Source organism: Canis lupus, chromosome 13, assembly GCF_048164855.1.
Source record: "Canis lupus baileyi chromosome 13, mCanLup2.hap1, whole genome shotgun sequence".
Taxonomy (NCBI): Eukaryota; Metazoa; Chordata; class Mammalia; order Carnivora; family Canidae; genus Canis; species Canis lupus.
This window is the reverse complement of record NC_132850.1, coordinates 43,494,474-43,521,904: the sequence shown is the minus strand read 5'-3', so window position 1 is coordinate 43,521,904 and position 27,431 is coordinate 43,494,474. Positions and strand designations below refer to the sequence as shown.

The following is a 27,431-nucleotide window of genomic DNA, read 5'->3' as shown; positions in this document are numbered from 1 at the left end:
TCCAGGACATACCATTAATTTGAATTTCAGGTAAACAAGTAAGTTTTGGGGGCACCCGGGTGGCTCAGTGGTTGAGTATCTGCCCTCAGCTCAGTTCGTGATCCCAGAGTCCTGGGATCGAGTCCTGCATCAGGCTCCCCGCAGGGAGCCTGCTTCTTCCTCTGCCTGTATCTCTGCCTCTCTGTGTGTCTCTCATGAATAAATATATAAAATCTTTAAAAAAACCCAAGTAAGTTCTAGTGTACGTGTGTCCCACGTAATGCTGGGGCCATACTGGTGCTGCAGACGGACTGTGGATCTGAAATGCGAACTTATGCATGCACTGGGCGCCCTGTGCACTTTCTCCAGGGACCGGGGCCCTACGTTGGCTCTTCCATGCCTCGGAATGAGTAGGCGGTTGTAGTAACTTCTCGTGTTGAAGCAAAAGCGCTGGCTCTCCTTCAGATTTATGACGTGCTCTCGTGCTTCTTGAGAAGGAGACACTGTGGGGCATGTCCCCTAGTTTGCTTCTTTATAAACTACCGTCTCTGACAGAGGGGTGGGACCTGGCAACTGCGTGCCCAACTCCCGGCCATAACTGATGGGCTCATATGTGGGTCCAGCCGGGCTGGTCAGATCCTTTCTCCTGTCTCCTTTCTCCTGTGATTGGGAATTGGGACACAGGTCATTAGTGGGCATCACTGGGGTGGGGGTGATGTTGATGGAAGAAGAGGGAACCATGTCCCTGCGGTGCAAAGGGGAGCATTAAAAGTTGGGAGAGGGAGAGACACAGAGAAAGCAGATGCGCAGAGAAAAGAAACATGAGAGATGGCGTAGCCCCGGAGGACTGGAAAGGAGGTGGCCCCGAGCGTGGGACTGCAGGCCTGGATTCCGGGTCCTTGAACGTCTCCCTGTATTTCCTGCCCGTGAAGCTACCGTGGGAGCATTCCCCCAAAATACCTTTTTTTTTTTCTTCTTCTTCTTCTTTTTTTTTTTTTTTTTTTTTTTGCTTATGTTGATTGGCATGGATTCTATTCCTGGCACTGAAGCACTGTAACCAGGGGGTGTCCTCAGTGGTCCTGACACGGCTGCTTAGTGACAACACGGACACAAGCAGCTCCGTATGTCTGCTTGTGCATCCATCACACAGACACAGCACAGCCCACCTCTGGACGGGAGTTTTCACCATAAATTTGTTAGGTTATGACATTTGAAGCGGGAGCCCCGTTCTCTTGACAATTCAGAATCGCCAGATGGAGCAAATAAAAAAATACCAAGTTAGATAGGAATTTCAGAGAAGGTCTGGATAATTTTTAGTGTGAATTTGTCCTTTGTAATCTCTGGAGCATGCTTGTGCTGAAGGAGTGCTATGTATTTGAAGTTTTGATTTCCCGGGGAAGCCTGTATTCTAGTTGGTGATCATGGATGGTTCTCCTAAGCCTTGGACTGGAGCAAAATTTGTAAGAACTACTCACATTCTGCCTGGGGACTGTCTTCGGGAGGAGGAGGGCTTTGGTTCATTACTAGGTCCAGATCAGAGATAATCTAGGCCACTTTCTTTCTCAAGGAACCTTTTTTTTTTTTTTTTTTTTTTTTTTTAATTTTTTAAGTAAGGATAAAAGAAACGAAGTAACTCACTAGCGGGTGACATTGTCCAGTTTGTTCCAAGCACGATGTTACTGCTTCACAATCAATCCCATTTCCTCGGAATCCTTCCTTGCACTCACACTCATTCTGTAATTCCAAGAACAAAAGGGATTATTGAAAATGACCGCCCTCCAGGTCCTGCCATCACGTGGCCTGAAACAAGAGCTACAGAAATCCCAGCGATGTGGTCTCCGAAGAGACAGCTCACGCCTTCTGCTGTTCTAGGCACTTGAGGTTCCAGAACTGTTGGTCTGCACATTCTGTGTGACAGCTCGTCTGGCAGTCCCCTGGATCCACCATCCCAGAGGGCCCCACATGTGATACAGGACAGCCCATGAGGTTGTGGGAAGAAGTGAATAGAATGTCTGCTTATGAGTTTTACTTTAGAAGAGACAAGACCTTATGAACATGAATGTGTCATCCTCTGCACTGGGTATTGTGGTAGCACCTCCCTGCACCCCCAGACCTGACACTTTAAGCCAAACATGGCTTGTCTTCTTAAATAAATATTCAGGGTACTTAGGATTTGTGCCTCTTTGGAATATCTTACAGTTTTCAGGCCCGCTAAGGACTACTGAGGGCAATTCTAGATATGGTCTACTTTTTTCCTTATATGGCGCTCCAGGAAGGGCCCTGTCTCCCTGCACATTCCACAGCAGGATGCCTCTATCCGCAGAAAGAAAGAGCCGAGAGTGGACAGATGCAATATGGGGTTGGACGGAGTGGTCCCAACCAGTCCCAATGCATATGTTAAAATCTTGACTCTAGGACCTCAGAATGTGACCTCATGTGGAAAGAGCGTTGCAATTATGTATTAGTGATGATGTGGAAACCCCAGGGTTGGGTGGCCCCAACCCAGTGAGACTGGTGTCCTCTGCAGACATGTGCATAGGGAGGATGCCCTGTGGACACGGGGGCAGGGGTGGCGGGTGAGGTACCTGCAAGCCCAGGATGCCAACGATTGCCTGCAAGCCTCATGGAACTTGGAGAGGCACGGCCAGACTCTTTCCCACTCCCTTTGATGGGACCCACCCGCCACACCTGGGCCTTGGGCCTCTAGCCTCCGGAACTGGGAGATAGTACATTTTCGTTGTTCTGTGCCATCCAGGCAGTGACACTTTTTATGGTGGCCCTAGTAAACTAATACACGGACAAGGACGGTTTTTTTTTCTTTCTCAAATGCAATTTGGCAATTTAGGTGAGTCCAGCAAACGAAGGCAGTTGTTTGCCAAATGCATGGTGAGACACAAGACAGGGGCGGGCTCTTTGATGAAGAGGACCTTCCCATGGCCACGGTTGCAGTACAGTCATCACCACCTGCCCAGTGCGGACTGGTTCCCTGCCTTGGTCTCCCGTAGGCGAGGTGAGGTGAAGTGGTGGCAGGCTGTAGGTGCTACAGGTCATGAGGGGACCAGCAGGGGCTCTGGAGTCAGACCGCTCGGGTGCGACTCCCACAACATGACTTATTTTCTGTCAGATGCGAGCAAATTACTTAGCTTTCCTATGCCTCAGTTTCCTCTTTTGTAAGATGGGAATCATGGTAGTATGTACGCAGCAACAAAAGCAAAAAGGAACAAACAGGCCTACGTCAGGCCAAAAAAGCTTCTGCACAGCAAAGGAAGCCATCAACATGGTGAGAAGTGAATCTCCAGGATAGGAGATGGTATTTGCAAGTTATACATCTAATAAACGGTTAATATCCAAAACATATAAGTAATCCATACAATAACAGAATGACAAACGATCCTTTTAAAAAGCAGGAAGAAATTCTAAGACCTTTGTTGCAATCAGTGAACCCTTTGTTGCATTAAGTCTTCTGTATAGCTGGTAAGGTAGACACGTCACCCTAGAGTAAGGTGGCCAGCGTAGAAGGCGGTGTTGCTAGGTGGCTGCTGTGCCAGGTAATGAGGTCCTGCCCTTCATTAGTTCTCTGGGTCACAGGGAAGGCTGCAGTCAGAGGCACTGGCGCACGCAGGGCTGCTGGACAGACTTGTAGCTCCTCCTAAGTCTCGTTTGGATAAGAATTTCCACAATAACACAGCCATGTCCACACATCAGACCAAAGGGCACTCCGACCCCAGACGGAAGTCGGGTGTGTGGGGCGCCTGGGGGGCTCAGCCTTCTGCTTGGGGTGTGACCCTGGGGTCCTGGGATCGAGTTCTGCATCGGGCTCCCTGCAGGGAGCCTGCTTTTCCCTCTGCCTATGTCTCTGCCGCTCTCTCTGTCTCATGAGTAAATAAATTAAAAAAAAGAAGAATGAGCTACAGACATGTACCATATTTAGCAACACAGATGAACCTCGAGGCGTGATAGTAAGTGAAAGAAGCCAGATTCAGAGGGATGCGCCATATCATTCCAGTTGTATGTCATGAAGGTAAAAAGTTGTGCCTGGGATTAATGGTTTTTGATATTTCAGCTTTTGATCCCTCGCTACAGAACTATGGGGACCATTCCACACTGCAGGTATTCAGGCATCAACTTTAAAAAACCCACCTTTTTGTTTGGAGGAGGCTGCCTGTGGGTTTCTGTAGAATGTTAAAGCTGATCTTGGTCTGTCATCCTTTGAAACCCCTTCTGGCTCTTGGATGCTTTTGGTGGTACTTGTTGAATCAGAATTCGGGGCAGCTTTCTCAGATTCAAACTTATATTTGATGTTTTTGTTTTGTTTTGTTTTTTAGAAATTAACAAACTCAATTCTTTAAGAGAAAAGACATCAAGACTACCTCATTCGGCGATGCTTCTGCTACTGTAGGAACAGTACTTCTGGAATGAGGGTAATGAAGTCAATGGATAGGAAGCTAATTACTGCTTCTCCTGTTAAACAATTTAAAACTGGCTAACAAGGGACTGGACAGAGTCCCTGGAGCCAGGCTACTTTTTGCCATTTCTAGGATGATTGGCTTGTATTTAATTTCAAAAGAATGCTTAGGCTCTCTGGCTGGTAGGATTGTTACTTTTACGCTTGGGAAAAGGGCCGTAGGGTGTGCGTGACAGTCCACGTGATGTACCGTCCTGTGCCATGAAGGCCTGCAAGGTCATTTTGAGTCATGTGTAAGAACCGCAAATATTTAAGATTTGAGATTTCTTATAAATGCGGATAGACCCTTAAAATCCTGTGTGGCACAAACCATTCAGCTACCTCAATTAACAGAATGAAAATAGTAGCATTGGTTTCAACAGCAGCCTCTTAGCATTCAAATGACACTTTGTTCAAACACACTGCTTGTGGCAAGCAAGCCTTTCATTTTATTTCGAGCAAGTCTGGTGTAGTCTTGTCTCATGAGTTTTGTTCTTCTGCATTAATAACACATGAAGACTTGAAACTGGAGCCATCCCACACTTTTTAACTGGTCTCCTGTGGCTGTACTTATGTCATCTACCTCAGCTAATGTGAGAACTGGGGATTGAGTCACAACTGATGTGCAAACCTGCTTTGTATATTTGGTGATTCTGTGATGTTAAGTGAATTGCTCCTTATCTCACTGACACTGTTCATCACGCATACATACAATTAAAAATCATGCTGCATTCCCTTTAGAGTCAAAGAACTCAACCTGACATCATGTACTGTACCCATGGGGCATGTGGAGTGAAGGGCTTGGCTTTTCATTCTGTCAAAGGAGGTATTCTTTGACAAGGCTGCAGGAAATATGCTGTTAGGAGATGTTTAATGTGTAACAACAAAATCCATGATTTTAGTATAAAAAAATGGGCAGAAGGTCTGAATAGACATTTTTTTTCCCCAAAGAAGACACATGGATAGATGGCCAACAGGCAGATGAGAAGACACTTGGCATCTAATCATCAGGGAAATGCAAATCAAAGCCACAATGAGCTACCTTCTTACACCTGTTCGTACACCTTTTATCAAAAAGACAAGAAATACCAAGTGTCAGTGACGATGTGGAGAAAAGAGAACTCACGTGCTATTGGCGGGAATGCAAGCAGGTGCAGCCACTATGGAAAACAGTAAAGTGGTTCCTCAAATGATAAAAAACGGAACTACCATAGCTTTGAGCAATTTCAGTTCAGAATATTTATCCAAATTTGAGATGATAGCTGCATGCCTGTGCTCACTGCAGCATCATTTACAGTAGCCAAGATACGGGACAACCCGAGTGTCCACGGATGGAAGGATGGATAGAGAAGAGGTGGTGTGCACACAAACTGGAATATTACTGAGCCATAAGAAGGCATGCGATCTTGCCATTCGAGTCAGCATAGCAGACCTTGAGGCCATTATGCTAAATGAGACAAGTCAGAGAAATACAAATACCGTGTGATCTCTGTTACATAGGGAATCTTAAACAAAACCCCAAACACCAAAACTGAAACCAAGCACCTGGATAAAGAGAACAGACTGGTGGTTGCTGGAGGTGGGATGGGGGTGGGCTGAATGGGCACAGAGTGTCAGAAGGTGAAAAAAAAGAGCAGCTACACCATGGGTTTGAATGACCACTTGCTCTCACTACCACATGATTAAAGAGCTGTGGTATGTTCCAGCCAAAAGACTGCTGTTCCCCCCATCACACCTACCTGGCCGGGGCCTACGTACAAGCAGGTGGCGTTGACGTGGCAGCCGCCGGTCCCGGGCAGCAGGCAGTTGTCAATGGCCCAGCAGTCCCTGCCGTCCCCAGTCCATCCCTGCTGGCACACGCATGTGTGGGTCCCTGTGCCGGTTCTGACGCACTCCGCCTGCAGAAGGAAAAGCAGCTCTGAAACCGCAGCCCTGCCACGTGGAGCCACAGCACAGAAGGGGAGGAGCCTTCTAGAAGCAGGTGTGTGCGTGGAGGGCAACAGGAACGGTTACCACGCACATTCTACCAAGATCAGGAGAGAACACGAGGAGGTTTAAAGTACAGAACTGCCTGTCACAGCCCCGCAACCGGCCAGCGCTGGGAACGCCGGGTCCCTTACTGAGTGGGGAGCCATTCTCAGGGAAGCAGGGACAGCTGCCATCTCCAGCAAAGTCCTCTGTTCCCTGCTTCATGGAAGAGGCGGTGGTGAGGCTGGGAGGACACAAGGCCCGGCCCGCGGGCACACGGCTGCGGAACTCCACGAGGCCAGCATTCAGGACACTGAGGCCGAGCTCCGGCCGCCACACCCACTCTGGGCCTGTGGGGCCGGCGCCCCGGGGTTGAAGGGTACACGGGGGAGGGCTGTGCAGGCGACACTGCCGCAAGGGCGGGGCCAGCGCAAGGTGCCTGCCACCATCTGATCTCACCTTCCCGCTGGGGCGTGCCGCAAGGGGTGTCAGCACGGCACAAACACGCCGCTGCACTTCAAGCCCCTCTGGCTGCGGGGGACAGGGAAAGGCCAGGGTGGGCAGCGCGGCCGCAGGGCACCAGTTTGGGTGACTGTGGTGGGAACGGAGGTGGCCGGGCCCCGCGTGGACAGTATTCAGGCTGCGGTGGGTCTGGGCCGTGCCCCTGGGCTATCCCCGCGGACAGAACTTAGGGCAGTCACTCAGCAGCCCCAGCCTTGGTTTCCCTGTTAGTACAGGTGGGATCAGAACACCTGTTTCCTGGGGCTGGGGTGGGTGGGAGCAGAGCGGATGGCAGATGTGACGTCACTGTCAGCTGTGACGTTTCCGTCCATAGTGTCTGACTAATAATGTCCGGGATCAGATTCTCCGGCTGTATTTCTAGGAGCCCAGCAACCCCCCTCCTGTGGTCTTGGCACCTCCCACACGTGAGGTTTAGGCTCACGGGCACTGGTGTCAGCTCTAAAATGTAAGGTTCCAGCAGTTCTGCCTCATGCAATGAAAAGCCATCAGACGCTGCTTTTCGTAAAGCCTCCCCTGAGGATTCCCTAAAAAACCAGGCAGCTTGGAGATAAAGAGCAACACTCACATTTCGGCTACAGCGCCCTGACGCGAATCCTGTGCAAGGGTCCACTTCTGAACAGAAACCTCCATCCCCTTCGTAGCCCTCTTTGCAAACACAGCTGCGAAGAGAAGCGTGTGCACAGAGTGAGCCCCAGAATCCTGAGCAGCCTCCACTCTCTCCGGAAGAGACCGCTGGGGGCTCACCCGTTCCTGCCTGACATCTGACCGCTTGTCCCTGGGACAAGCTGGTGCAGAAAGCCAGTCACAGGTGCCCAGGCCCTGTGACCTGTTAGCAGTTGTGGGACCCGGGCCTACCTGGCTGTCCCATTGTTGTATTCACAGGTGGCGTGGATGTGACATGACTGTGCATCGGGCCCACAGGCAGATGTGTGCTTGTGGCAGAACCTCCCAGCAGAGCCTCCGCGGCAGGTGCCGGCCAGGCAGGCACCATCGCTGTCGATCCTGCTATCGCATGTCCCCAACAGGCACAGACACTCTGGAACACAAGGGCCGGAGCACTGGGATGGACGAGCGAGTGGAGCAGGGGGCCGCAGTCACTGCCAGGACAGCACCTCCCTCCAGTCCTTGTTCCCATCAGAGCACGGCGTGGCGCTGAGCCAGTGGAAGGTTCTGGAGTCTGTGCCTTAGCTCCTCTAGTGTCTATCCTGCTGCCTGAGTGTTTGCTGAGCTTGACTCACCACTCATGGCTGTTAGAACTCAGTCTCAGAAGTGCCTTTGTATATGTGCATGTGTGTGCGTGCGTGTGTGCATGTATGTGCATATGCATGTGCATAAGTGTGCACACATATGTGTGTGCGTCCATATATATGTGCATGCATGTGCATGTGCACATGTGCATGTGCGTGCCCAGGTGTGTGTGTACGTGTTTGTGTGTGCATGTGTGTGTGTGTGAAAGAGGCGAAGGAACACGATCTTCATCTATGTCATGGTTGGATTGCTCAGGCTAGAAAGCTCTCCCCATTCTGGCATCAACAGATGGGGTTTCTCTGCCAGCCTGGCCTCTGCCGTGCAGCTTCCTGTTCTTCACCTTCCATCACAGCAAACTGGCCACGACCACTGGCGTTGCTTGCGTCTGGTGGGACCTTTACCTGTCCCCACTTGGGAGCACCACCTGCCTCAGAGGGGATACTTCTATCATTTCTATTTCCACAGGAGCAAACTGGGACCCAGGGACGGGAGCACATGGCCCAACTCGCTGCTACGTTTTGAAGCAGGGCCTTGAACCCAAGGTTCCAGGTCCACCTGTCAGTGCCCTGCGTGCACACAGTAGGCCAAGGGTGTAGCTGCTGTTGCACATGTCTGTAGTGGGTGGGATGCCTGTGGGGCTCAGTGGTTGAGCGTCTGCTTTCGGCTCAGGTTGTGATCCTGAGGTCCTGGGATCGAGTCCTGCACCGGGCTCCCTGCGAAGAGCCTGCTTCTCCCTCTGCCTGTGTCTCTGCCTCTCTCTCTGCCTCTCTCATAAATAAATAAATCTTTAAAAAAAAAAAAAAAAGCTGTACCGGGTGACTTTGCTTTTGATTATACAGATTTAACGATGGGAACGTGCCTCAGACACAGCCTCCTGTGCACTCGGGGAGAAAAACAGAGGCCACATTATCCAAGGTGGGTGGCAAGGCTCTCAGGCTGGGATGCGATCTGAGAGGAAGGCCTCGGTGGTTGTGCCCAGGAGGCTACAGGAGAGGAACTGCTGTGGGTGCTCACCGCCAACATCCAGGACAAGACGAGAGATGTGGCGAGCGTGCTGCAAAATCAGGGCTGGACTGAAATCAAAAGACTTTTCATGAATTTCTAAGCAGGTCAGGACTTCATGTGCAAGAGACCAGGACCCAGAAGGTGGAGGAACCTCCTTGCCTGGACACTGGGCAGCCAAGGCCGGGACAAGAGGCGCTGCTGCCAGAGTCTCCAGGCTGCCTCCCAGCCTCAGCATTCTGCCCCACTGGCCTCATGGAAATACCAGTGTCGGCAGCCTGGGGAATGAAGCCTCATTTTTGTTTCTCAGGAACCTTATTTGGCACAAAGAGCAGTGGACTGGGATCCATGGCTGTTTGTGCTCTGGTGTCCTGTCTGTCCTGGGCGATGGCTGTGGGGACCTGAACAGGGGAGGGGAGGGCTGTGTGCTTTGTGAGCAGTAAATGAAGCTTATAGTCCTAGTAGGAGGAGCGGTGTCAGCGGGGTGTCAGCTCTGTGCTGCAGCCCGAAATTATGACCTAATGTCACCAAACACCATGACGCAGGTACCGTTATCTTCATTTTATAGACTGGGAAGTTGAGAGTCAGTGAAACCTGTAAGGTCACACAGCTGGTCACTTGCATGGTGGAGATGTGATTTCAGGTCAGCGTGATTCCAGACCCAGCTCTCATCCATTTACTTTTTTTTTTCTTTCAAGTTCTAACCTTAGTGTAGAAATACACACCTATGTTTATTTCTGGACGTATATGTATCTGTCTGCTTAAATACACCCATGATGTCATTTTGAAAGACATGGTGCATTTTCTAAAATTATATAACTGCATTTTTCATTTAAATGCCCCGTGTTGTGGAACTTTCTACTTGTCCTCCAAGCTTCCTGACATTTGTGTCACTGGACTTAGAATCACGGCAACAGTAACAACAGTCACAGGCAATATAACCAGTGCCAGTGTCTTGTGTTCTGGGTGCCAGGCATTGTTCCAAGGCAAGTGCTTTCCATTTATGACTTGCACTAACTTTAGGAGGTCATTACTATTATCATCCCATGGGGAAACTGAGGTCTGGGGGCAGGTAGTAACTTGCCCAAGGGCATACATTTGCAGAGGGGACAGCTAATGGATGGGGCCTGCTGAGCTCACGGTAGCCCCAGGTCTATGGGGAAACCTTTTTAATCTTATTTTATTTTATTTTTCAGATTTTATTTATTCATGAGAGACACAGAGGGAGAGAGGCACAGACACAGGCACAGGGAGAGGGAGAAAGCAGGCTCCATACAGGGAGCCCGATGTGGGACTCGATCCCTGATCTCCAGGATCATACCCTGGGCTGAAGGTGGCGCTAAACCTCTGAGCCACCTGGGCCACCCAATGGGAAACCTTTAGAGACAGGGTTTCTCTAAAGAGAAACACCCAGTGCTCATCCCGTCATGTGTCCCCCTCAGTGCCCGTCACCCATTCACCCCCACCCCCCGCCTCCTCCCCTTCCACCACCCCTAGTTCGTTTCCCAGAGTTAGGAGTCTTTATGTTCTGTCTCCCTTTCTGATATTTCCCACACATTTCTTCTCCCTTCCCTTATATTCCCTTTCACTATTGTTTATATTCCCCAAATGAATGAGAACATACACTGTTGAGACAGGGTTTCCAAGTGCGGTCCTTCGGCCGCAGCAGCGGTGTCCCCAGGGAGTTGGTGAGACTCTCAAGTTCTGCGACACCACCCCAGGCCCTCTGCTTCAACACCCTGCCACGTGGGCCCCACAGCTGGCCGGGCTGCCCTGTGAGAACCAGGTGCTGGAGGATGAGGGAGTGTGGGGAACCCAGGGTGCAGAGCCCCGTGTTGCGTGGCAGAGGAGGCCTGGCTGCCGAGCAGGACATGCCACTTACTTTGGTCACAGCGAGGTCCGAACTTGTTGGGATCAGAGCAGAACTGGCACTGGGAGCCTCGGAAGCCGGCCTGACAAAGGCACGTCCCGTTGCCGTTGAGGCCGTCGGCGCACTGCAGGGGTGGGCAGGCCTGGAGGTCAGCTAGGACCCAGAGGCCTGACTGCTAGGAAATCAGACTTCCTGTGCCTGATGTGGCTCTCGGGGAGCCCTTGTGGAGCCCTCGTGGAGCCCTCAGAGCCTTCGTGGAGCCCTCAGAGCCTCATGGAAGCTGGTGTCATGTCCTGCTCCAACACTGACAAGCCTGGCCCCTGTGCCTTGAGATTTCCAACTTTAAGGGAAGTCATTTAGGGAGAAGGGGGTCATGATGGTGAGCTGGGGACCTGCACACCATGCTTGGGGGCGTTGTGACTAGCTGCCGACCTCCAGGGTGCAGGACCTGCAGTGTAGGACCCCCCTGCCCCTGCACCCCCGTCCTTCCATTTCAGCCGTTTCAAGGTCAGTCCTGCCATGATTGTGGGGCAGCAGACTTGGGCACTGGTCCCCGCATCGGCTTGGTGGCTCGTTAGTCCCCGCTGTACCCTGTCCTTGCCTCACCTCCATCCATCGTGTGGGCAGAGTCCCCTCCTTGTTGACCTGGTGGGTTCAGACGTGCATTTCCTAAATGCACGGATGTATGATTCCCCAGGTGAACCACAGCTGCTCACCTGCGTTTGCTTAGCCCTGGCTCTAAGCTATGTGACTTAAGTTTGGGCCTTTTACTAGGTTTTGGAGGTGGGTTAAAAAAAAGCAATCACTGGGCAGTACCTTTTTTTTTAAGAAAAATATCACAGAATCTTAATCTTGAGAGGAATCTTGGCGATGAACTCAGGGGACTCTGCTCTCTTCCCTGAGAGGAACAAGGGGCCAGGGGAGCCTCAGGGATGTGGCAGGGTCTGGTGGTTGCAGCCAGAAGCAGACGTCAGAGCTACCAGCACCCCCGCTGCCCTCCAGCCCCAGCAGATCCCCTCTACCGCAGGTACCTTCTATCATCTTAGCAACTGATGGTCTCCGTCCCTTTCTGGGAACAGTGTTTGGCCCTGTGAATTTTCTGGCTCAGGGCCTTTCGAAATTATTACCCTGCTTGACTTAGGAGAGATGAAGCTTCTCATGAAGCTCAACATTCATGAAAGGTTTGCATCACCTGGCCATTCCCTGAGCAGGGATTTGAGAAGCCTCCTGGACACGGAGTACAGTCAGGCCCGTAGAAGCCTTGGCAGCACCTGGGGATCTGGGAGACAGAAGGTGAGATGCGCTGAGGGCTGAGCAGTGTGCCAAGTCCCCAGAGGAAACAGACTTTATTTTCCACTATTGTAAGGAACAGGGTCAGGCCCCAGCCAGCCTTCTAGTGTGGATGGCGATGTGGCTGCTGCCCTGCAATCTGCTCACCCCCTGCCACTGCCCTGTGTACTGAGGCCCCACCCCCGCCCCCATATACTGAGGCCTGATACTCCCCCCTGTACTGAGGCCTGATCCCCCCGCCGTGTACTGAGGCCACCCTGCTCCCCCGTGTACTGATGCCCAACCCCCCTAGTGTCCTGAGGCCCCACCCCCTGTGTATAGAGGTCCCCCATGTACTGAGGCCCTGCTCCCACCCCCCTATGTACTGAGGCCCCAACACCACCACCCCCAGCGCCCCGTCCCCACCCCCCCGCCCCATGTACTGAGGTTTGACTGCAGGCACCAGCTGGACCCTAGTGCCCAAGTGCCTAAGAATGTGGCGGGAAGGCCTGTGCCCCGGAGCTCATCTTCTGTGTAGTCGGGGCAGACAATCTATCTCCAAATAAAGGGAACTGAAAGTGTTGGGAAGACAAAAATATGGTAATGACATGGTGGCAGGCGGAGGCAAAAGTAGGGGAAGCCTGGGGAGGCCAGTGTGGATCCACTGCAGCGACAGATGGCGTGGGCGATAAACACCTGAAAGAGGAATCTGTCCCGGGAAACCTGGAGGAGAACTGTGGGGAGGGAGTGGCAAGTGTGCGCTCTGAGACCACGATGGGGGTCAGACCCTGGTTATGGGTTGGATGCACGGCCTCGGCCTTCTGTGGGGAGAGCGTCTAGAGTATGTGCTCCCTGTCGAGGACAGTGGGAACCATGGGGGTCAGAGGGGTGGGGCTGGCATGGGCCGGGAGAGTGCACCCTGCCGTGCCCTGTGGGAAGCCGAGGCCAAGGCCCTACAGCGTCCCTGACATCGTGGACACTGAGACCCAGAGTGTGGTCCTGGGGCCGCGCCCTCCTGCTGACCTCACCTGCACTGTGGTGTTGCAGTATCGGGCACAGCCCGTCTTCAGGCTCCTTACTCTGCTGGTGTAGACACATCTGTGTGTGAAAAGCGCCTGGAAGAAAGCCAATGGGAAAAACGCAGAGTCTGCATCTGAGGTCCTCTGGCCACGGCTGGGCTTACACATGAGCCGGAAGGCGCCCCAGCACACATGTGGCTCCCTGTCACCATTTGGTCACCTCCTTAGGCCCCTATTTCCTTGCTAGTAGAGCTCAGGCTGCAGTTCGCGCAAGTTAAGGCCCGTTATCTTGACCTCCCCTCTTGTGCCCTGGCAGCTACTGCGGGCTGCTCTGGGCACACTGTCCCGCTCGTCCTGCGTGAGGCTCAGTCTCCCTTCCCGGTTAGCAGCCATCGCTGTGCTCCTACGCAGAGATGAGGGAGCCAGTACAGAGCCTGCTCTGGTTTATAGAAAGATCTACCAAACCAATTAGTGATGGTCTGAGTCCTTCTCTTAGGAGGGGTGTGTGTGTGTGGGGGGGGGGGTGGCAGATCTAAATGTAGCCTCCCATTCTCTGACCCAGGTGGTCACAACCACCTAGAGTTGCCTTTATCAACAACTCACCGGAGGCTGCCACAGTGAAGCCACCAATCCTCAACCTCGCGTGGGTGCTTTTTAGCCCCCCTTTGGGGGTAAGGGAACCGTGGCCTCAGCAGGTAAATCATTGCTCCTAAAGGCACCGCTAGCTGGGGGCAGGCCCAGAGGCCGCTGCACCTCATCCTGACCCAAGGGTAGCACACGCCACTCTGCCAAATGGGACAACAGTGCTGGTCCTGGGCTCACAGTTCGTGTTGGGTAAACGTGGACGTGGAGACACCCCCGCACATGAGGCGCTTGTTCAGGGAGGAGCGTTGAGGACTTCCTAAAATCAGAGCTATGCGAGGGAGTCCTGCGGAGGGAGCATGCAGTCCTCCTGTCGGATCGCAGGAGAACAGCGAGTAGAGGTGGGGGAGCCTGTGAAGAGTGGTTCCGGGGCCATTCTTGCTCTAACCCAGACACCTAACACCGCCGTCTTTCCGCCCTTCTCTTCCTTACGTGGGCCGCAGCGATGCGCGATTGCGGCTCCGCCGAGTATGAGCTGTGCGAGCTCGGGCACGATGTTTGGTTTCCCGACGTCCACTCCCAGGCCACATGGTGGTCGGGACAGTGGCGTGGCCACGCCGCAGTCTGCTGCATGAAGCACCCGGAGCAATGCCTGGCACGCAGCAATCCGCCTGACGCCAGCCAGCGTGGTTTCCTCTGGTCTCCTGCCGTCCGTGCCTCTGGCGGACAGCATCATCCCACGGGACTCGGGTAGTGGCTTCACCGAGCCACAATGGCCTGCACACCTGCGCCTATTCCGTGCGCATGTTTGGCTTCACTAAATGTTCCTCTGTAGGGTTGTGTTAATGGGCTCACCTCCTTCCTCAGTGACCTGTTGTAGTGTTGACACTTCTGGTTGGGATGCTCTTTGTTAGGACAAAATTACAGTCAGGGATTCCTTTCTTCCCTTTTTTTGGTGCATAAAGGGAAATTTATTAAAGTGGATTGACCCACTGGTGGAACGAGCTGCTGCCTGTAGGCAGACATTTCTATCATCAGTGTTACCCTGGAGTGTCTTTCTTTTCCCGCAAGTAGAGTACTTGGCATGTGGATTGTGGACTACTCTAGAACTATCCGTTTTCCTCGCTAGATGAGAGTTTCTTGACACAAAACCAAATCAAGACTGTATTTCACTCCTCTCCATGCCCTGGGAACCAGCTTTCAATGGACATGTGCGGGATCCAGTCACACTGAAGGAGGATGGAGGGTCCCCATGTCATACCCTTGATGGTACTGGGCCTTCCGTCTAGGAAGCAGCTTGGGAAGAGCAGACAGGAATAAGAAGGGCAGGATGGGGCAGCCCATAGGCCATGTAGGCAGGAGGGTTATTTTGAGCTTAGGGCACTTGAGGAACAGCAGATACGACACAGACACCCTGACTCCCTCCTCCCCTTTCTCCCTGGAAACAGGAGTGAAACCTCCCCTGTCAGTCCCTCCCTGTTCATCTTCCACAAGAGCCGGTTGCTCCCCAGGGGCAGGATGCAGGTGCAGAGAAGCTGCACAACTGGACCGGGTTGATGACCCTGAACTTCCTTGGGCCTCCGTGCACGACGGCCTCTTTACATACCGACCACATGCCCATGCGGGCTGTGCCATTGCTTGGGGTCCTTGTTTCTTGGGAGTCTATCCCAAGTACGGGGGGATCTGTGAGTATCCTCTGGGTAATCTGCCTACTGATCTTTAACTTCCAGGCCCAGCTGGACCTTATGCTGAGGGCAAAGCTCTGAGTCTCCTACACATGTAGGAGGGTGGGGAGAGGAGGGGGGACACTTCCTCAGGAGCCATGTCCCGGGGTACAACACGGGGCGTTAGGGTACAGCTCTTGGGATTCTTACTCTTACTTACAGACCAGGAAATTAGTGCAAAGGGGCTAAGCATGTATATGTGGGGTCATGAGCAGGATTCAGACACAGCTGTCTACACTCTCCATACAGGAGGCCCTCTCCCCTCCCCCTACAGGACACTCTCCCCCCTCCCCGCTCCAGGACGCTCCCTTCCCTCCCTGCTACAGGACACTCTCTCCCCTCCTCTCTACAGGACGCTCCTGACCCTCCCTGTACAGTGGGCTAAAGTCTAATCTGAAGTTATCCCATTTGGAATTAAGATCTTAAGAAGAAATTTAGATAAGATGAGAAACAATAGCAGTGGGGTGCTCGGGTGACAGGTGGTTTCCCGAGACTGTTCTACTCACTGTGGGCTCAGCGTTAGCAGGACATTTGCTCCAGTACACCAGGGAGCAGCTCACACAGGTGCCCTGGAGGGAAAGACAAGGATCAGTGCAGGCCTCTCTGGGAGGGAATGGGGATTCCCTATCTGGTCCCATGTGTCCTTCTTGCCAAGGGGTTGGGGCCCCCTCATGGGACCCTCCTGGTGTCTCTGTGCTCTCCCTACTGATGCCTTCACAGGGAGAAGGAGGAAAGCCGGGGTCATTGTTGGAGGGTCCTTGTTTAAGTGAGCTTGCTCACAGCAGCCCCCCTCTGCCACCCCCCTCCATCAGATTGTCTGCCGGCCTGAGGTTTCTGACAATTTGTCATGTAGAGGCACCTGGCCCTGAGGAAGCATCGTGGTCATCTGCCTGTGCTGGAGAGGAAGCGTTAGCCCTGGTCACGCACTTGCACCCTGTTCTCCAGTTAGCTCAGCAGCAGTACAGCAGCATTGAATCTCTGCCTTCCAGCCACCACCCCCCCAGACTATTGTTTCATTTGAATTTAGGAGCAAGAAGGGGGTGAATGCCTCCAAACTCTCCAGATTGATTTTCTGACCTTCCCTGTTTGGGCTCTGTGCTCCAGCAGGTAGACCTCGAAGAATGCTTGCTCAGCCTCCCCTGCCAGCATCTTGTTGTTCTTGCCAACGCGAGATGCCAGCAGGATCCTGGTGGGTAGGAGGAGGGAAGATCCAGGTATTTCTTCCCCACATCTCCGTGTGGGCACTGCCACTGTAGCTCCTGATGGGGGGCACTGCTTCCATTCTTCCAGCTCTCACGGGCTTCCGGTATGTCCTACCCCTTCCTCCTCACCTCTCTGGTCCCAGCGGGCAAAGGGAGTTCCCGCCATCACTTCTCCTTAGATGCCCCAGCATAACTGATTTGTCTTCCTAGCCCTGCCCACCCCGCTGTAGTAGCATCTTCTTTAAAATATCTTCATTTGAACCATGAGGGTAACCTCTGTTTCCTGCAGGGACCCTAACTTGTACAGCAGATTATTAATTAAATCTCTAAAATCCAAACATACAAAACTAAAGGCAGATATGGGTTCAGGCTGGTAAAAACTGAGACTTTTAGACAATGCCAGCTGCTCCCACTTTGTGCTGGCCCCAGGTGCTTTGCAGAGAATGCATTTGTACCTTTAACAGACCCAACAAAACCATCCCAAGTCATGCAGAGCAGATAGATTTAACTTTAAGCCCAGAGAAAATAGTAAAAGACGACTCTGTCCTAAGGCAGGTGTTGGGATGCTTTTTTTCTCTAATAAAGCAAAGATCTTTTGGGTTGCAGCTCAAACCCACTTCTTGATTCTTTGGGAATCTGGAGAACCATCTTTGAGCAACCTGGAACAGACCAACTGTGCAACAAGTCAGGCAGTTAGGGCTGCCCTTGTCCCTCCACAGACTTCCGTCCTTGACCTTGAGGGGTGCCTGTGTGGGGTGGGGAAGCTCTAAAGTCAAGAGACCCTGTTTTCCAAAACCTTTCACCTTTGGAATGGGAGATGGGACTATTCTCCTCTGGCCTGTGCTGAACTTCACCCCAGCCCATGCCACTTGACATACCTGCCAGAACTTGTTTTTTCAAAGAATGAACCAAACAGAAATCAGTGCCAGGGACTGGCTGGGAAAGTGACCGAATTTCTGCCTCTCTTAAAAAGGGGTGCTCAGAATTGAATCTCATCCTCCAGATGATATACGACTGGCATGGAGGACGTACGGGCCCAATATCCTAAAGCATCAGAGGAACTGGCCACAGTCCCATGCCAGGTGCTCAACTCCCTATTTCCAGCCTTCACAGTAAGAGGTGAGAGGAGGGATCAATAAACGAAACCTATCAAATGAGGCCGTTATTCCTTGTTCAGTGCCCATATTCCAAGGATATTTTGATAACGATCATTGAAGTATTATTGAAATGTCCTGAAAAGAAAGAGCCAGGCCTGTTCCTGCGGCAACTTTGGTGGTATGGTTTCCATGGGAACCGAAGGATCACATGTCCACTGGTGCTGGAACTCGGGGTGCTTTGAATAATAAAACCAGCTCAGCCAAGTATGTTGCTATGGGAACGGGAAAGGCCATGAGAAGGTACCCAAGCTCAGAGGCAAACAGGAAGTTTGCTTTTTGAAAAGAAATACAGAATGACGGTTGATTGGCGAGGCCAGAGCACCCACCTGCGAAGAAAGCCTATTTTAAGTTTCTGGGAGCATAGCTGTGGGCTTGGGGTGGGGTGGCCCAGGTGATACGCTACCCTTGCGCTGTAGCGGAGTGCAGTAGCATGCCCCTCCGAGTTCACGTTCCCTTGATTAAGTCTTTGCCAGTGTAACTCGTTAAGGTGAGGCCGTGCTAGGGTAGGTGGGTTCTTAGTCTGATGACTGGTGTCTGCGAAGAAGTGAGAGGGCCACACAATGACCCACATGGGGAGGGAAGCCATGTGAACACAGGCAGAGATTGGAATGATGCAGTTAGGAGCCCAGGACGGTCCCAGCATCAGAGGCTGGGATTGGGGAGGAAGGAAACCTCCCAGCACCGTCAGAGGGAGCCCGGCCAGCTCCGGCCTTGATCTCAGGCCGCTGCCTCCAGAACCTTGGGGGAATACATTTCTGTTGCTTGAAGCCTCTTAGTTTGTGGGGGTCTGTTTGGGCAGCTCCAAGGAGCCAGCAGAACCGGGGTGGGGTGGGGTGGTGGATCATCATGGAACATTCCTCCCAGGAGCCTCATGCATATTTTTCAAGGTAGTACCTCAGGCCCCTGGCCTCGCCCCTTGGTGGAGACAGGAGCTGCTTGGTGCAAGGCTCCCATGGTGTAACTCTGCTCTCCAGGTCCCTCAGAACCGAGAGAGGAGGAGTATGGCCTGTCCCGGGGCCCCCTCCTTGTGTTCCCTGTTTCCTTACCAGCTTCATCTCTCTCTTGCTTTCATCACATCGGTGGGGCAGAATGGGCATGATGGAGGGAGGAACGAGGACACCGCTCAGGGTGTAGATGCGGCCGTTTTGGGCAATGACCTCGGTGTCTTCCACGGCCACATCATTCGCCAGGATCTGGCCCTGGGAGGAAGCAATGACATCCTTTGCCCCAGCCTGCAGGACAGCAGCCATCCCAGGCCCCTCCGAGCACTGGCCACCCCTCAGACTGTTGCTCTGAGAAGGGCCTGGCTGATATGGAAAGATGAACTTTTTTTTTTTTTAAGATTGATTGATTGATTGATTTGAGGGGGTGGGTGTTGCGGAGGATGGGGGAAGGACGGAGGGAGAGAGAGAATCCCAAGCAGGCTGCAGGCTCAGCAGGGAGCATGACTCAGGGCTTGATCCCAGGACCCTGAGACCCTGACCTGAGCTGAGACCAAGAGTCGGAGGCTTGACCGATGGAGCCCGGCCGCCCCCAGGGAGAGACGGATCTTAAACGAGCCAGGGCCCAGATGCTTCTGCAGACATGGTGCTTGCAGGCCGGCCTCGCGGGGCCTAACCGCCGGCTCCATGGGGATCCAGGAGCGCGGCCACGGGGTGCGTGTGGCCGCACCTACCAACTGCGTGTTAGGCTCCACTTTCTCGGCACTGGGGCTGCGCCGACGGGGACCCCGGGAGCCCTGCTCTAGCGGAGCGGAGGACGTGAACCGCCTGGCGAGGAGGCCCACCCGCTTCCCTGCTCGCCTGTCCTGCGGCGCTGACCGCGACCCGGCCCCGTGGCTCCCGGGCTCGGGACGTCTTCCTCTAGCCCGTCCCAGCCCAGACTCCCTGGGAGCTCCCTTCGGAGGCAGCTGCCGTCCCCACGGCCCTGGAGCCCGGGTCGGAGTCGCCATCATTCCCTGCGTCAATGCGCCAGCTCCCAGCCAGCTTCCCCCGAGGGACGAGGGACCGATGCCCATCACGTCACCTCGCTGCTCCATATCCCGCCCCTTCCCTCTCATCCAGAGGAAATCCTCAGGCCCGAGTGGGACCTGACTGCACTCCTCCCCCTCTTCCCACTGCCCTGACTGCCCCTACTGCTCTTCCTTCACCCCCTCTTCAGGCGCCCTGATCTGGCTGTTCCTGCACAGGCACAGCTTCCTCCTGTGTCTGTCCTTGCGCTCTCTCGCTCACTCTCTCTCTGGAATGCTCTTTCCCCCAGATATTCTTGCTGCTTGCCTGTGTTTCCATGTCCTTCAGGCCTTTGCTCAGCTGTTCTCTGCTCCACCACCTCCATCACCTCCACCTCTACCTCCTCCTCCACCTCCACCACCTCCACCTCCTCCACCTCCACCACCTTCTCCACTTCCACCACCTCCACCACCTCCTCCACCACCTCCTCCACCTCCACCACCTCCACCACCACCTCCTCCACCACCTCCTCCACCTCCACCTTCTCCACCTTCTCCACCTCCTCTACCTCCTCCACTTCTTCCACCACCTCCACCTCCACTATCTCCACCTCTACCACCTCCACCTCCTCCTCCACCACCTCCACCACTGCCACCTCCTCCTCCACCTCCATCACCTCCACCACTGCCACCTCCTCCTCCACCTCCACCACCTCCACCACTGCCACCTCCTCCTCCACCTCCACCACCTCCACCACTCCACCACCTCCTCCACCTCCACCTCTACCACCTCCACCACCTCCTCCTCCTCCTCCACCTCCACCACCTCTACCACCGCCACCTCCTCCTCAACCTCCAACACCTCCACTACCTCCACCACCTTCTCCACCTCCACCACCTCCACCACCTCCTCCACCTCCACCACCTCCACAACCTCTTCTACCTCCTCCACCTCCACCAACTTCTCCACTTCCACCACCTCCACCACCTCCTCCACCTCCTCCACCTCCTCCACCTCCACCTCCTCCACCTCCTCCACCTCCTCTACCACCTCCACCACCTCCACCACCTTCTCCACCTCCACCACCTTCTCCACCTCCACCACCTCCTCCACCTCCACCACCTCCAGCTCCTCCTCCTCCACCTCCTTCACCTCCATCACCTCCACCACCTCCACCACCACCTCCACCACCTCCACCACCTCCACTACCACCACCTCCACCTCCACCACCTCCACTACCACCACCTCCACCTCCACCTCTACCACCTCCTCCACCTCCACCACCTCTTCTACCTCCACCACCTCCACCTCCACCGCCACCACCTCCACCACCAGCACCAGTGGATTAACAGGAGTCATAATCTGTGTCCTCACAGCCTTGTGCTGGTATTAGACCAGGGGATCAGCTCACTGAGTCTCTTAAGTGAGTCATGTTCCTTTCCACCGCAGGGCCTCTGCACAGTCTCCCTGCTGCTTGGATCTTTCTTCTACTCATCTCTGCCCAGGTTGCCTGTACTCACCCTTTGAAGCTTGCCTAAAGCATTGCTTCCCCCGTCTCGAGGACCTCTAGACACCCAGACATTTGCAGCTTCCTCCTATTGTAAACTCTCACCATAATTAAAATGACACTTCTTATAATCGTAACAAAATCATGAGATCATTACTAAGCTGTTTAAAGTGTGTTTTCCTGGCTGCAGTGTAAGCCTGTATTCCTCACTGCTTTATCCTTGGCATCTAGTTCTGGGTCTCACACGGGCACTTGGTCAGCAAATAAACACAATAGTGAAGTGAAAAAAATAACAAATAAATGCAGTGATCCTAAAGACACAAGCCTGTGAGTTAGGGTAGAGGTAGGCCAATAGCGACAAGCAGAGCAGAAATGCATGTGAGTTGTGACACCTACATTGCTTGTGGTGTTGAACTGGATGAACTGGTTGGCCAGGCTCCTAATGTGTGGGGCCAGAATGAGGGTCGCCACCTCAAGCTGCAAAGAGAAGAGAACAACACATTTTGAGCGAGGCATGAGCCCTGCTTTTGTGAAGGTCTCATTGGAAACAATAGTCCGGAAGTCCAGGAAATAAATAATGGGAGCCCTGGTTTCACCAGTTTTGTGGCTTCGAGGGTCCCCTTGATAATGGGCTCATTATTCCCCACCCTTAGGCCCAGAGCTACAAGTAAAGAACCACTGTCACGTGTTTTCTGGCGCTGTAATAACAGAATGTGAGACTAAGTCAGATACACGGACAACAGGGAAAATAGGGCAGGAAAGTGGGGCCAACCTGAGTAAGTGGGATAATGTGGTATCTGACGAGTTCCAGAAGCTTCCGGGATCCCTGCAAAACAATCAAAATACTTCTTTAGTCCCTGTAGGAAGTACTGCTCTCCCCTTTTGTGGGACTCTAGTTACTCTGGACACATAATCAATAAAAATAAATGACCCCTAGTGTCCTCACTGGGAGAGCAGGGTGAAAGGACCCCAACACCGAGGAGCCGAGCTTCACCCCATTCCTGTGCTGTGGCAGCAGCCACTCTGGAAGCACTCTGCGCACGTTTTATTTGATTTTCTTAAAAGCCTTGTGGGGGGAAGGACTGCTATCGACTCATTTTACGTGTGACAACGGCGAGTTTTAGCTACATGAGCTCACCAAGCTAACCTAGGGGATAAGCCTAAGATGTCCACCCTCAATTCCATCATCTCTTAGAAGGTCTGAAGCCACATTCTGGAATTGCTAAGGCAGCCTTAGCTTATGATCCCATTTCACTTCCTCCATAAGTGAATGTCTGTGTGTCGGACCACATCCTGGTAATTTGGGAATGCCCCACCCTTCTAGGAACAGCTGGGCAGACACCTCCCCTCTGCACCTGCATGGTACATGGTCAGCGCTCCTCCAAAGCCCTGCCCAGGGTCTCTTATGCCCCAGAAGTGTTTGCGGCAGGTGGAGGAAATGGGTCTTGATACTCTCGGCAGGGGGAGCCATCCCCACAGGGGTGGCCTGGGGGGGAGCCCGCAGAGGTGAGGGGCGCAGGGGACCTTTCTGTGGGGCACAGCAGCTGTGGGGTCTGCTGCGGTTGGCCTGCAGACTCCCTGCAGTCAGAGCCGGGGGCACAGGCTTCCTGACACTGGAGTTCTGCTTCTTAAGTGGCACACTGGTGGACGCACGGGTGAGGCTGGGAGGAGGATCACAGTCAGGATTGCAGGAGCCTCCCCAAGGCTGACTACCCCAGGGGCAAGCTCCAGCAGCCAGCGGCCCTGTGGAGAACAGGCCCTGCGCACTGGGTCTAGGTCCCCAGGCCGTGAAGTGACCACATGTCCTGGCTTGTCTGTGGCCACCCTGCTTTCCTCCCTGTATGTTGGCAACTGCATTCCCTCTGGGTGATGCATTGTGTGGTCCCCACAACTACCAGCCCACAGCACCGTGAGCCAGGCAGGGTTAGCAGTAAGAATGTTGACATGGGACCCTGGGGACCAGCCCTGGATGTGACACTTCCTGCAGCCCTAGCTCTGTTCCTTGGTGTCTGGCTCTTGTCTTCCCCTCGCAGCTGCTTCACGGTTCCCACATGTGAGCACTCGCCGGCAGAGGCAGTGCTACTACAAGTTTGGATGTTCAGTGGTGGAAGGGGTGAGAAAAAGTGGGGACCGATGGGTGATGCCAGCCCAAAGGGACTGCACACCCTCGGGAGGCAAGGGCCAGATCTGCCTGGTGTATGAATGGGCTGCCAGGCCATAAAGTGTGTGGCATATGGCGGGCCCTGTGCAAACACTTGTGCCAATAAGTTAAAAGGGGGGAAGGGGTCCTAGGAAAAGCAGTGAGCTTGACCTTGCCGTCCTGATTGGGACTCTGTCACCCTGAGCATGCCACATGGCTCCCTCCAGGCCCTGGTTTCACCTGCAGAATAAAGAGTAGTGGGACCCTTCTGATCCTCTGATTCTATAGGGAGGACGTTACCGACTGGATCATTCACTTCCAGAGCCCCAGAATTAACTGGCGTTGGATCCTTTTTTTCACATGAAGCAGGAGAAAGAAAAGGGCCGAGGAGCTGCTGGGCATCATCCCTGCCATCGTGTGTGCCTGTTGCCTCGTGTGGCCGTGGGCCACGAGGGCCATCGTTCGGTTAGGAGTCAGTCCAGGTGGCTCAGCTAAACAGGGTGCGTTTCCAGGAGCTGCTGTTTGTAGCAGAGCCTCTCTCTCATGAAGACATCTGCCCCCTCCCTGACGTTTTAGGTAAAAAACAAAAAAACAAAAAAACAAAAACCCAGCCCTTTGATGCCAGGTCATAGAGTTTTTCTACCACATTGCTCCTATGAGCCCGGACTCCACGGTGTCACCTCCCTTCATCTCATGAGCTGGTGGGGTCAGTCTCTCCTTCCCTTTGCTTTTGTTTCGCCTGGTTCGGTGACAAATCATTAACTGGGGCTGCTTATCAGTAGCTGTGGTCTCTGTGGGGGCAGCATAGTTCCTGGACTTTTTGCTTCAGTTCTCCCCAAAGCAAAAAGATATGCTGGGAAGGAAATGTGGCATTCGAAGATCAGAATCAGAAGCCGCTCCTCTAATGAAATCTATTTATTTTCCATTTCATCAGCAGAGCTGATGGGGCCTTTTCTGTCTCCTGCTGGATTTCATCCCTGAAATAAAGCTGAAGCGTGCTATTCAAATGTCTGGAGAGACAAAGACCTTCCAAGAGGTTGAGAAGCTTTAACTCAACAGGCTCTGGACCTGAGAATAAAGCGGAAAAGATCATCCTATTCCTCACCTAGAAACCAATGTGGAAGGAGACTGTTGACTCAGAACCAGGAAACTTGCAGTGTTTATAACCTTTGAGGGCAGAAGGATGCTGCCTCTGGGAGCAAGGAGATGGGGAGCCAGCGGCAGCGGCACATCTGTTCTCTGTGGAGCCAAGGGAGCCCCGAGCTCCGAGCTCCACACAGGCCAGCTTCTGCTGTAGAAGTGCTCCCGCCCTAGGTCAGTGTCAGGCTGCAAGGCGCTCTCCCTGGAGGGGGCTGGGAAGACTACATAGTCTCCTCCCCATAGCCCAAGCAAGCTGCTCCAGCCACAGCTCCAAGGAGTTAGGAAGGAAGACAAAGACGAGAGCTTTCTGAGCAAAGGTGCTTGACAGAAAAGCAGGGAGGTTGCTGTTTTTCTATTCGAATGAAAAGATTTTGCTTTAATTCTAGGTGTAGCTGGTTAGCTGTCTGAGAACGCCTTTAATATTATTTTTAAAAACCTGTATTAAAGTAGAAGCTATGGACTCAGTGAAGCCATATAATCTCTGGATTTTAATAATCTCCCAGGGGAGTATTATTAGTATTATTATTATTTTATTATTATTATTTTTTGCTTTAAAATTCAGTGTGAATTTGTGTTTCAAAGAGAGCTACACCAGTTTTTCTGCAATGTTGTTTCAGAAAATGTGCATGTGAATCATACATAGTTTTACAACAGTGCTCTATCTTGAAGACACTGGGAAATCCAACAGTTCAAGCAGAAACCCATAGTGAATCCTTTCACGTGGTGAACATCTGCTTGCAGTGTGAGAGATTACCTTCTGATTTATCTTTTGGATCCACACGTTTTTTAATCCAAAATTTTCTGAAAGCAAGATGTCCTTGTAGATGCCCGAAAGTATTCTAGAGAGGTTTGTAGCCCTGTGCATCTCTAAGCCATACATGCAATGAGTCTCAGGGTTCCAGAAACAGTGTGGCCTGGGTCACCTGAGTTAAAAAGTTGGTACTTTCCCCAAATGTCTATTTCTAGATCTCATGGAGGTGCCATTAAATCAGAACGCTTGGGGAATGGTTTGTGAGCCACCTACATAACAGGCTCCAAGGGCGATTTCTAAGTACGCTGAAATTTAGGAATCTCTGCCCTAAAAGATCCGGGCCCCTCATTTTGTGCAATGAGCTGATCTACATGAGGTTGTGAGTAGTCTTGCCCCGTTGCCAGGATGGTGGCATGATTTTAGGGCACTGGAGGAAAGCTATGGCCCTTCCTAGAATTCCATCACCTCACATTCTAATGAATGAAATTCCATAATTAGTCACTCTTCCCTTCAGCTTCAGGCTGTTATTTCTGGGAGAGGAAACACTTTAAATGGTGCCAGTCATTTACGCTCTTGTGTGAAGGAGAAAAATCTCCTTTCTAGATGAGAATGTGAAAGAATTGAAGTCTTATGGTAAATAGGGGTGGAGGGTTATTGTGAAGAGAGGTGAATGCAATAGAAAGCAATGTCTGGGGCATCTAAAAATAACATTTATTCCTTTTTCTTTTTTTTAAAGAGGGTTCCATGTCTAACATGGAGCCCAACATGAGGCTTGAACTCACGACCCTGAGATCAAGACCTGTGTTGAGGTCAAGTCAGACACTTAACCCACTGAGCCACTCAGGTCCCCCCAAGATTTGTGCCTTTTACATTTAGCCTAGACCTGTCCCAGGGTGGTTTAGTTTGGAATTCATCTTCTCGGTAGTTTTGGAGTAGGGAAATCAAAATATTGATTTTGCCACTGAGATATACTAGAAGAGCCAGGAAAAATCAAACTAATCATGTAGAACTAGGGCAGCAAATAGATTTTATTTCCTGTGCTCAGTCTGACTGGCTACTTGGAACTCTGTCCAGGATATTGGAGCCACATCCATGGTTCCAGAGGACTGTGATTGATTAATGATGTCTGCCTCGGTTGCTAGAGGGTAGATGGTGATACATGAACATCTCTAGTTTGCAAAAAGTCTGTATGGGCATAGGCTGAGGCAGCAATGCTGACACGATGCCATCAGAGTATGTAGAATACCATACCTCTGGAGAAAGGAGGTAATCAAGAGTGCCATCCTTCATATTGTCCAAGGCTTCATTACTTGGAACAAAAATGGTGTATGGTGTGCCAGCCCCATCTTCTTCTAAGACACGTCCCACATTGGTTTCCTGCATTTGAGAAATGAAAGTTTATATCTGCAACCTATCTCTGACAAATACTTCAAGTCATTCCTTGGCAAATATTTATCATTGACACCTCTGCTCATTATATAAAAGACTGGACATAAAACCATGTTCCAGAAGCTCATGAAAAGTACATACCTCTAACAAAGATCTGAACTTGCTGTATTTTAGTTGCAGCATTGTCATTATGGTTTGCTAAAAATCACAAAAAGAAACAGGCAGTTTAGGAAATAGACACCCCAACATTAAAAGGTTTGTGACAGAGTTTATGGGTAAATGTGGATAGAAAAGAACCAAGTCAACCACAACACATTATAGAAATGCTTCCTGTTGTTATTGAAAAAGTGGTTTAGATCTGTGTATTCTGAGGTAGCCTTTGGCCATAATCAAATGAGTCAAAAGAAATAAATTTCTATTGCAGTGAGGACTGCCCTCCCCCATAAAGCACAAGAGAGAACTTTTCACGACAAATGGATACTAGACTGAATCATCATATGTGGCCATGAAAGAGGTCATAAAATTGAGATCTTTCATGCACCTGTTGTATGTTTTTCTTTCTGTTGGCA

At 52.2% G+C, this 27,431-nt stretch overlaps 1 protein-coding gene across 5 annotated transcripts in view; it reads right to left on the bottom strand.

Moving 5' to 3' along the window:
• The window catches only part of STAB2 (stabilin 2), a 138,711-nt gene that overhangs the window by 67,631 nt on the left and 43,649 nt on the right, over positions 1 to 27,431 (bottom strand). For all 5 annotated transcript variants that reach the window (XR_012006020.1, XM_072773381.1, XM_072773379.1 and 2 more), the window contains exons 14-26: positions 27,004 to 27,060; positions 26,725 to 26,850; positions 22,215 to 22,268; positions 21,839 to 21,919; positions 19,033 to 19,185; positions 16,134 to 16,196; positions 13,331 to 13,417; positions 12,226 to 12,312; positions 11,046 to 11,157; positions 7,769 to 7,949; positions 7,479 to 7,572; positions 6,163 to 6,321; positions 1,618 to 1,713 (exon numbers count right to left, since the gene is read on the bottom strand). Coding sequence is in view for 4 of the 5 variants with exons in the window: in XM_072773381.1 (XP_072629482.1) it covers positions 1,618 to 1,713; positions 6,163 to 6,321; positions 7,479 to 7,572; positions 7,769 to 7,949; positions 11,046 to 11,157; positions 12,226 to 12,312; positions 13,331 to 13,417; positions 16,134 to 16,196; positions 19,033 to 19,185; positions 21,839 to 21,919; positions 22,215 to 22,268; positions 26,725 to 26,850; positions 27,004 to 27,060 (1,350 nt within the window). In the remaining variant the exon portion in view is untranslated. The remainder of the gene's footprint in view (positions 1 to 1,617; positions 1,714 to 6,162; positions 6,322 to 7,478; positions 7,573 to 7,768; positions 7,950 to 11,045; positions 11,158 to 12,225; positions 12,313 to 13,330; positions 13,418 to 16,133; positions 16,197 to 19,032; positions 19,186 to 21,838; positions 21,920 to 22,214; positions 22,269 to 26,724; positions 26,851 to 27,003; positions 27,061 to 27,431) is intronic.